This window comes from Myripristis murdjan, chromosome 11 (genome assembly GCF_902150065.1).
Source record: "Myripristis murdjan chromosome 11, fMyrMur1.1, whole genome shotgun sequence".
NCBI lineage: Eukaryota > Metazoa > Chordata > Actinopteri > Holocentriformes > Holocentridae > Myripristis > Myripristis murdjan.
Genome location: NC_043990.1, coordinates 2974216 through 2985840, shown reverse-complemented (window position 1 = coordinate 2985840; position 11625 = coordinate 2974216). Strand labels below are relative to the sequence as shown.

Below are 11625 nucleotides of genomic sequence, written 5' to 3'. Positions count from 1 at the left end.
TATTTTGAAATTTGCATTTTATTTGTCCAACCGGAAGCATCCAACTCTTTAAGTTGACTGCACACCTGTGCATACAGACTCTGCCCTGACGAAGGCCAACAGGCTGAAACGTGTCGGCAAATTCTACCACTCTACTCTCTTTCCTACTTTCCTTTATCTTTTTCCTTCTCCACGAGTGTCACCTTGGACCCTCCATCAGACCACAACCACACAGTAAGTGGCCTCTGGCACCGTTATCACAGTGTTTTGAATCTATTTCAAGCTGACAAGGCCCAAACCCAATCATGTGATATAATTATGAAGTTCAGATTTTCCTCTTGAAGGCACATCAGGAGGATCAATTCAGAGCAGATGGAAATATTTTTCTGACATTAATAAATCAAAGCATACTTAGTACATAAGACTTCTCAAGACAGACTAAATGATAAAAACATCACAATGAATTACAATGGAAAAATTTCAATGATAAACGTGAACGAAAAATAGGTGAATAAAAACGCCATTTAAATCAAGTGTGTAATAAATAGATTTTCTGTACTGATGAGAGTGTAGGAGTGCTCTCTTCCAGGATGACATCACCCCCATACTTTTATTAAGACCTTCTATTAATCTCATGTACATGAGGATCATTTAAATAGTCAGTGCTCCCAGCACTCTGTGTGTGTGTGTGTGTGTGTGTGTTTGCATATGTGTCCTGCCTCTCTGCTCTCTACCCGTTAAGAGGCCAGTGTTGATCAGTGGCTGTCCAGGCCTTTCAGAGCCACTTTCCCTGCAGGACCACAGCTGCTCCAATAAATAAATATATTATGACAATAACCTGTGTGTGATGGTATTCTGACACGTAGTGCACATTGGACTCAAGGCTGCTCTGCAAGCACATTTGTAAATGAATGCACATTTTGTTTGTTTATGTTTTATAACAATAATAATAATGTTTATTTATTCAGCACCTGTAGAAACAGAGTTCACAACTTTGCTTTGACAGACACAGACAACTACCTGAATGTACTGAAGGACGAGGTTTTTTCATATTTTTTCATCCCTGATGGCACGGGCAGATTCAAAGATGACAACGCTGGGATTCATCGGGCTCAGATTGTGAAAGATTGGTTCATCATTTTCACACAAAGAGTCCAGACCTGAACCCCACTGAGAGTCTGCGGGACGTCCTGGAGAAGACTTCACACAGCAGGCCGACAAGATCTTGGAGAAAAATTAATGTAACTCTGTAGGGAAAAAATGTCATGGCATTGCATGAGCTCATCAAAACGATGCTGCAATCAAAGCTAAAGGCGGTCCAATGAAATATTAGAGTGTGTGATTTTTTTTTTTTTTTTTTTTTTTTTTTTTGGTCTAGGCAGTGTATATATACACAAAACAACATCATTAACAGTTTGTATTTCACTGCAGTACCATGAGGCCACGGGTTAAATGCCAGTTTACAGTGTAAACTGCCATTAAACTGGTGTTTGCAAGGCACTGCACATGGATACTAAGGATTAACTTTTATATCAAAATGCCACTGTAACTGGCTGATCTGTGGTTCCAGCCAGGTGATGTCACCACCTGTTGTGCTCTGCAGCAGATGACATCACCTGGAACCAGCCAAAAGCATGTCACCGATTCCTGTCCTGATGTCCACCAGCAGGTGTCAGGCCTCACACAGATTTGGGTTTGGGGACTTTAAGGAGTTTCTGTCAGATGGTTTTTATGCTCCAGCAGTCACTCACTCACACCCTGTTTCACTTCCCTTTAAGAAGCCTCTCATGCACATCAGCACAGAAAGAGTCTTCATATGAACACAAATACATCAATACACAAACCTGCTGAGATCAGTCTGGACTTAGTGGAACCAAACTAGATTATAAGATTTTGCTACATATCGTTCACATTTTGCTACAAAAATTTCTATCATTAATTGTTTTTCTTTTGTGTATTATTGAATTTGCTCCCATGTGAAAATGATTTCTGTGAAAGTAAAATAAATCATAACATCAGCTATTGTGAATTAAAATGTGTTTAAGACATTAAGCCATGTCCATATATGAAGGACCTTTGATAACTTGTTAATCTACAGATTATCAAAATGACTGATCTATGAATTAATATCCTGATGAGAGTAATGTGTGTCCCTGTTGGAGTGGGTCAGAGCATTTCCATAGAGAGCCACTTTGCATCAGCAGCACCATGCTCCAGTGCTCTGGGAGAGTTTATAGTCCTGAGAGTTGAAGACTGGATGACTGACAGCTGTCCTTCATGACAACAGAAGCCCCAGAAATCCTCCTCATCCAAACATGACTTTGAGCTCCATCCTCATCTGGACTCTCCTCTGCTGCTGCTTGACAGGTAAAGTCCAGAGAATCAAAGTCCTCTCCTCTATGAAGATCCGTCCCTCTGAAATGAAGCGGAGAAAAGCATGACGCTGCTTTGTGTTTTTGTCTGTGTGTCCTCAGAGTCCAGAGGCCAGGTCACAGTGACTCAGCCTGGAGCAGTGAGCGCTGCTCCGGGAGCCTCCGTCACCATCACATGTAAAACCAGCCAGAATGTTTATGTTTATGATAGCAAGTACCACAATTTAGCCTGGTACCAACAGAGAGATGGAGAAACTCCTAAACGGCTCATTTATGATGCTACTACTCGAGCATCAGGGATTCCAGGTCGTTTTACAGGCAGTGGATCAAGGAGTGACTTCACTCTGACCATCAGTGGAGTCCAGGCTGAAGATGCAGCAGTTTACTACTGTCAGAGTTACCACAGTGGTGGAGTGTTCACACAGTGAAAAAGCGTCGTACAAAAACCTCCCTCAGTCAGACTGAACAGAAACTGAAGTGACTGCTGCAGCTGGAAGCTACTGCAGGGACTGATACAGTTCACTGAGCACACACACACACAAACACACACACACACACACACACACACACACACACACACACACACACACACACACAGAGGAGTGGGTTGCTGAGTTTTGTGAATTTTAGTGTCACTACCAGCCACCTCCCATCTCAAAAAGGTGAAAGTTCCCCCAAAAGCAGAGGACAGGTGTGTCTGTTATTGGTGTGATCTCTAACTGTCCTCACTGAAATCCTCCATTAAAAACAATGGTATTGAGCTCTGAGCTCCATGTGCCAATTGTGAAAAGGTTTTTTGACACAGAGTTGCTAGACAGGACATGGAGAGGTGAAAGTGGGCCGATACAGTCCAGTACTTTGTACCACTATGCCTACCCTGTTCCTCGGCCTGTGGGAGGAGGAGCACATTTTGAACGCAGTCAAAAACAAATATCTACAAAACATCATCTGGTGGGGACGATACATCGATGACATCATTTTCATCTGGAAAGGCACTGAATCGGACCTTCTACATTTCCATAATTATATGATTTCGATCAGTAACAATATCAAATTGTCCCTAGAATACTCAAAAGACAAAATCAACTTCCTTGACCTCACTATCTTTAGAGGAGAGGACCAACAGCTGCACACCTCCATCTACAGGAAAGCCACAGACAGAAACACCATCCTACACGCTGACAGCTTCCATCCTCCTCACTTAATGAAAAACATTCCACAGGGCCAATTCTTACGTCTCAGACACATTTGTGATCCAGATCAGGATTTCATGGCACGGTCTCACAACATGGCAGAGAGATTCACTGAACGCAAATACAAACCCAGCATCATCTCAGAGGCACGCCGGAAAGCCACCACCCTGGACAGACACTCCATGCTGCATGGCACCAAGCCAGCTAGAGAAAACACCAACAAGGTCTGTTTCACCACCACAGACAGCACTTTGGCACCTCAGATCAACAACATCATTAAATCTCACTGGAACATCATCACCTGTGACAGCACACTCACCACCCCCATTACCTCCTACAGAAAAGCCCCATCCATCAGGGACAAACTCGTCCACAGTTCTCTGCCTGCCGACCAGAAACAATCTTGGCTCAGGAGACCAAGGGGCAACTGCAGGTGTGGTAGCTGCAATCACTGTAACAACATCACACACACACAAACATTCATGGACCTGAGAACAAACCATACCTACCAACACAGACACTTCTTCAACTGCAATACCACCTTTGTTGTAGATCGCCTCACCTGCCCCTGTGGATGTTTTGACATCGGCCGCACTAAACGCAGACTCAAGGATCGCCTCAGTGAACACAAATACACCATCAGAACAAATAACCCGGACTACCCCATGGCCAGGCACTTTAATGAATCCCACAACAGCAATGACTCCCTGCTCAGAGTAGAGGGGATTGAACATATCCCCTTGACCACAAGAGGGGGTGATCGCCTCCAGAAACTTCTCCAGACAGAGACTTTTTGGATTTTTAAATTTGATGCCATGACATTTCCTGTCTCAAATGAAGAAATAGACTCTAGACCTTTTCTATAAAACACCTGGTCCCATACTTATACTCACATTCACACATACATACGTACAAACATATACAGTACAGGCCAAAAGTTTGGACACACCTTCTCATTCTACGCATTTTCTTTATTTTCATGACTATTTACATTGTAGATTCTCACTGAAGGAATCAAAACTATGAATGAACACATGTGGAGTTATGTACTTAACAAAAATAGGTGAAATAACTGAAAACATGTTTTATATTCTAGTTTCTTCAAAATAGCCACCCTTTGCTCTGATTACTGCTTTGCACACTCTTGGCATTCTCTCCATGAGCTTCAAGAGGTAGTCACCTGAAATGGTTTTCACTTCACAGGTGTGCCTTATCAGGGTTAATTAGTGGAATTTCTTGCTTTATCAGTGGGGTTGGGACCATCAGTTGTGTTGTGCAGAAGTCAGGTTACTACACAGCCGACAGCCCTATTGGACAACTGTTAAAATTCATATTATGGCAAGAACCAATCAGCTAACTAAAGAAAAACAAGTGGCCATCATTACTTTAAGAAATGAAGGTCAGTCAGTCCGGAAAATTGCAAAAACTTTAAATGTGTCCCCAAGTGGAGTCGCAAAAACCATCAAGCGCTACAACGAAACTGGCACACATGAGGACCGACCCAGGAAAGGAAGACCAAGAGTCACCTCTGCTTCTGAGGACAAGTTAATCCGAGTCACCAGCCTCAAGGTGCGCTCACACTGACAGCGACAAAATCGCCTGTGGTCGCTCGATTCGCTTCCTTCGCGTCGCCTGCAGTTTTCTTTGCAGTTTTCCGCAGGCGCGATGGAAGCGATAGAAGCGACGGAGGGGGTGGGGCAGGTGTGTCAGCGGGAGTATAGACTATATGTAGGTGCTGTATACATGACTTTTTCCTTTTAACTAAATGACGTTTTTGTAGGCTACCTTGTAATCAGACATAGGGATGTTTATTTACCTTAAGTTTCGGAGGTAACTTCCTCCTTCAGAAAGGTCCAGCTGACAGCCGGAGCGGCACCTGTCAGATCTGGAAGACCTGACCGGACCGGGTTGCCGCGCACTGTGCGGTGCCGGCCAGCACGTGGTCTGCCGGATCTGACAGGTGCGCCGTGCATACAGACTGCCGTGCTTTCATTATAAACCGACTTTTGATTATATGCGGTTGCAGCAGCACAACGGACAGCAACACAGACAACATGGTTCATTATTGATTGCGCAACGCGGCCATTCGCCGGAAATCGCACTGCGCGCATTAAACGATTTTGCGGAGGCAGGGGGAAAGTTGCATGATTTACACCGTATCCACGTTCGCGCTGCGTGCGTGACCGTGCATGTGCTCGTGCATGAACGCTTGGGCGCGGTACAAACTTTGTAATGTGAGTAGCCTCTAACTCATTCATTTCATTGGATAATATGCCGGTGGGATGAGTGGAAGTCCCTGATTGATCGAAAAGATTCTTCTGATTGGCTGGGCCTCTTGTAAAAGTGGCCCAGCCGATAGATCACAGATAAACAGAATCGTTTTTAGTCAAGAAAAAAAGGCTCTTAATGAGCACTTCAGCGTGAGAAATCGGAGGTGTGGAGGTTTTTTAGTTTTTGTCCCTATTTGTTTTTGTCCCTGTATATAAGCAAGCTTGGATCATAGAGCTCTGGAAAACCGGAGACCACAGTTATCAGTTTCTCCTCCATCATCCGTCCTCCTCCTCTCTCATACTCCGGTCAACTTTTGCCGCTGTGGGAATCCAGATCGGCTCGCTATTGGCCGTCGCCTCGGTCGCGTCGCTCCTCATTTGCATAAAGTTGAGATTTTCTCAACTTTTTTCGCTCGCATCGCGTCGCTCAATTCGCTTCTCGCTCATGTCGTTCATCGCCCAATTCGCTCGTCGCCCGTCGCTCGTTGCCGCTGTCGCCCGAATCGCCCCTCGTCGCCCCTCGTCGCCAGCGTACATTGAAAATGAATGGCAGCTCGTCGCTCAAGTCGCCTCTGACGCTTTCAGTGTGAGCACCCCTTCAGAAATGGCAAGTTAACAGCAGCTCAGATCAGAGACCAGATAAATGTCACACAGAGTTCTAGCAGCAGACCCATCTCTAGAACAACTGTTAAGAGGAGACTGCGCCAATCAGGCCTCCATGGTCAAATAGCTGCTAGGAAACCACTGCTAAGGAGAGGCAACAAGCAGAAGAGATTTGTTTGGGCCAAGAAACACAAGGAGTGGACATTAGACCAGTGGAAATCTGTGCTTTGGTCTGATGAGTCCAAATTTGAGATCTTTGGTTCCAACCGCCGTGTCTTTGTGAGACACAGAAAAGGTGAACAGATGGATTCAACATGCCTGGTTCCCACTGTGAAGCATGGAGGAGGAGGTGTGATGGTGTGGGGGTGTTTTGCTGGTGACACTGTTGGGGATTTACTCAAAATTGAAGGCACACTGAACCAGCATGGCTACCACAGCATCCTGCAGCGACATGCCATCCCATCCGGTTTGCGTTTAGTTGGACCATCATTTATTTTTCAACAGGACAATGAGCCCAAACACACTTCCAGGCTGTGTAAGGGCTATTTGACCAAGAAGGAGAGTGATGGAGTGCTGCGCCAGATGACCTGGCCTCCACAGTCACCGGAGCTGAACCCAATCCAGATGGTTTGGGGTGAGCTGGACCGCAGAGTGAAGGCAAAGGGGCCAACAAGTGCTAAACACCTCTGGGAACTCCTTCAAGACTGTTGGAAAACCATTTCAGGTGACTACCTCTTGAAGCTCATCAAGAGAATGCCAAGAGTGTGCAAAGCAGTAATCAGAGCAAAGGGTGGCTATTTTGAAGAAACTAGAATATAAAACATGTTTTCAGTTATTTCACCTATTTTTGTTAAGTACATAACTCCACGTGTTCATTCATAGTTTTGATTCCTTCAGTTAGAATCTACAATGTAAATAGTCATGAAAATAAAGAAAACGCATTGAATGAGATGGTGTGTCCAAACTTTTGGCCTGTACTGTATATATATATATCTATATCTATATCTATCTATCTATCTATCTATCTATATATATATATAGATAGATAGATAGATAGATAGATAGATATAGATAGATATATATGTATATATAGATAGATAGATAGATAGATAGATAGATAGATACATATATAGTGAAAATTAAGATTAATGCAAGCAAGATGATCAGCTGCTGTAACTTGTTGATCTGTGGTTCCAGCCAGGTGATGTCACCACCTGTTGTGCTCTGCAGCAGATGACATCACCTGGAACCAGCCAATAGCATGTCACCGATTCAGTGTCCTGATGTCCGCCAGCAGATGTCAGGCCTCACACAGATTTGGGTTTGGGGTTTGGGGACTTTAAGGAGTTTCTGTCAGATGGTTTTTATGCTCCAGCAGTCACTCACTCACACCCTGTTTCACTTCCCTTTAAGAAGCCTCTCATGCACATCAGCACAGAAAGAGTCCTCATATGAACAGAAATACATCAATATACAAACCTGCTGAGATCAGTGTGGACTTTGTGGAACCAAACTAGATAATGAGATTTTGCTACATATCGATCACATTCTGCCACAAATTTCTATCTTTAATTGTTTTATTTTGTGTATTATTGAATTTGCTCCCTTGTGAAAATGATTTCTGTGAAAGTAAAATGAATCATAACATCAGCTATTGTGAATTAAAATGTTTAAAGACATCAAGCCACGTCCATATGTGAAAGACCTTTGATAACTTGTCAATATACACTTCATCAAAATGATTGATCTATTGATTAACGTCCTGATGAGAGTAATGTCTGTCCCTGTTGGAGTGGGTCAGAGCATTTCCATAGAGAGCCACTTTGCATCAGCAGCACCATGCTCCAGTGCTCTGGGAGAGTTTATAGTCCTGAGAGTTGAAGACTGGATGACTGACAGCTGTCCTTCATGACAACAGAAGCCCCAGAAATCCTCCTCATCCAAACATGACTTTGAGCTCCATCCTCATCTGGACTCTCCTCTGCTGCTGCTTGACAGGTAAAGTCCAGAGAATCAAAGTCCTCTCCTGTATGAAGATCCGTCCCTCTGAAATGAAGCGGAGAAAAGCATGACGCTGCTTTGTGTTTTTGTCTGTGTGTCCTCAGAGTCCAGAGGCCAGGTCACAGTGACTCAGCCTGGAGCAGTGAGGGCTGCTCTGGGAGCCTCCGCCACCATCACATGTAAAACCAGCCAGAATGTTTATGCTGCTGGAAGCACTCACTTTTTAGCCTGGTACCAACAGAAAGATGGAGAAACTCCTAAACTCCTCATTTACTGGGCTGATACTCGAGAATCAGGGATTCCAGGTCGTTTTACAGGCAGTGGATCAGGGAGTGACTTCACTCTGACCATCAGTGGAGTCCAGGCTGAAGATGCAGCAGTTTACTACTGTCAGAGTCTCCACATTATCAACAGTCAGCGTCTGTTCACACAGTGAAAAAGCATCGTACCAAAACCTCCCTCAGTCAGACTGAACAGAAACTGAAGTGACTGCTGCAGCTGGAAGCTACTGCAGGGACTGATACAGTTCACTGAGGACACACACACACACACACACACAGGGAGAGAAAGAGAGAGAGAGAGAGAGAGAGAGAGAGAGAGAGAACTGATGAGAACACATAATCCATTCTAATGCCAACATCCAATCAATCACATTAATGATCAGCCACATCAGCCGTGGTAGATATTTGTACATCAGTCTTTAGTACAGCATCAAAAACCTCACAGATAGAAAGTTTCTCAAATAGAAACAACAGTTTTCTAGTATCTGAGTTGACTGAACTGCTAACAATCCAGTGATCAACAGGCTGACCACTGAGAGCTAAACTGGTATTTTTTCTCAAACCATAACCCTGCTGAGGTAAAATGCTGAATGAGAGCATCTCTAATGAGAGCTACCTCTGTCACAAGGCCATCTGTCATAACTTGCTAATGCAGTGCTGTAGTGGAGGGTTTACACAGGGATATTGAGTCTTACCAACTTTCATACATGTCTTTTTTGTTTGTTTGCTTGTTTTGTTTTGTGTTACCTGTCAGCCAAATAGCCGTTGAGATAGTATAAAGTAGTTAACCCACTTCACTTCCACCTCCGTGATCTCCCCACATAACAAGTAATACATCCACCTCCACTCTCACTACAGTCCTGTAGAGATGCAGAAGAACTGAAACTCCTTCATGGTCCTCTAGAATTTAGTAGGCTTTTCAGATATTTAATCAGCAGCTTGGCATTGCTTTTTAAATGGTGGATTTAACTGCAGGGCTAGTGGGTTTCCAACAGAATGTGGAACAAACAGTGCGCAGGGAAGTGTGCTGGTTCCACATGGACTGAAAAGCCAGTAATTCATCTGTTGTACAGACACTGAGTCAGAGCAGAAGAGGAGAATGTGGTGGAAGACTGTAGAAGGAAACCTGAGCATCAGAAAATAAAGCCAAGCCACTGAAATACAGACAAGCAGCAAGAACAAGGAGACTGCTGAGGAAAATAACAATATGGAAAGCAGATCACAGCATTTTACTGACAGGTTTTAAAAATTAATAACATTAACTTTATTGAACACCATCCTTCTACATTTTATTAAAACATAACATTAACCTCATGTACACTAAGATATTCAAATAGTCAATGCCCCCAGAACTGTGTATGTGTTTGCATATGTGTCCTGCCTCTCTGCTCTCCACCCGTTAAGAGGCCAGTGTTGATCAGTGGCTGTCCAGGCCTTTCACAGCCACTGACACACTGGCAGCATAATGATGATGTCACAGATTCTCCTGCTGGGCACCCTGGGGCTCCTTGTTCAGGGTGAGACTCTCTTCTGAAAACTTGGCTTCAGGATGCAACCAGCTTTACCACAATCATCTTCTGCTGTGATGGACAAACACTGAGACCAGCAGCATTCACCATCTTCCATCTGTTCTCCATGTTAAAGAAATCCTCCTCTTCTCTTTTCATATTCATTCATCTTTCTTCAAGCTGTATTTGTCTCAATAACCCTTCTGCTCTTTTGGATATTTTCCAGGTTCATCAGGAGAAATCACTCTGACTCAGTCTCCTGGATCTCAGTCTGTTAGTTCAGGACAGACTGTCTCTATCAGATGTAAAGCCAGTTCAAATGTTAATAGCAACCTCCACTGGTACCTTCAGAAACCTGGACAAGCTCCTAAACTCTTGATATATTCTGCCACAACCCTTCAGTCTGGAGTTTCAAGTCGTTTTAGTGGAAGTGGATCTGAGACTGACTTCACTCTGACCATCAGTGGAGTCCAGGCTGAAGATTCAGGAGTTTACTATTGTCAGCAGCACCAAAGCTATCCGTTCACACAGTGAAACAACATCGTACAAAAACCTCCCTCAGCTGGAGAGGAACTGATCTGACTCAACAGCTGCAGAGACAGCAGAGGTTTCACTGGAGAGACAGTAATCAGATAAAATGATTGTATTTTCTTCATGAAAATATTATAATTACTTCAGTTAAACATATATCAATAATATAGAGTACGCACAACCCCCCTTTTGTTTTAGAAAGATTAAATTAGAGTTTGAAACAGGATCAGTGTATAAAAGGTTAGTGTAACACTTCAGTGAAACTGAGAGTTGACAACAACATTTCATTTGAAATGTTCCATAAAACTATATTTGAATATATATTATAAGACCCTTATACAACATTCAAAATGTAGGTAATCTTTTTAAATCGTGGCATTCCTTTAAATGTATGGTGTTGTTCAATCATGCCAACACTCAAGTGTTATCACTCCATCAGAAAGAAAATAACAATAATAAATTAAACAACACTTTTCAATGAATTATTTAAATAAAATTTTCCACGATCTGTGAAGCAGACATCAATTCAGAAATGTGATCATTCAGCCCAGAGACTCTCATTCGACTTTTCAGCTCCCCATCCATTCAAATGTTTCCTCTCCACCCTCTTACAACAAGAATTCTTTAAAACGGACCACGAGTAAAATAATGTATGATGATCCTAAACCTTTGGATTCAAAGGACAGAGCATCATGAGACAACTGTTATTTTTCTAATAATAAACTTAAAGACACGACTTATTTGGTAAAAACATTTTTTTTTATTATTATTTTAACATATATAGAGTATCAGCATTACAGCAAGAAAAACAAATGATTATTTAAAGATTTAATAAGAGAGAGAGAGAGAGAGAGAGAGAGAGAGAGACATGAGGCAGAGTGCAGAGT

The 11625-nt window shown here is 43.1% G+C and overlaps 1 gene segment (V, D, J or C); it reads left to right on the top strand.

The window, feature by feature from the left end:
* Positions 1 to 10164: 10164 nt before the first annotated feature.
* Positions 10165 to 10741, top strand: LOC115367354 (immunoglobulin kappa variable 1-8-like). The segment is given in 2 exon segments: positions 10165 to 10216; positions 10434 to 10741. Coding segments are annotated over 2 exon segments (360 nt in total).
* The last annotated feature ends 884 nt before the right edge of the window (positions 10742 to 11625 follow it).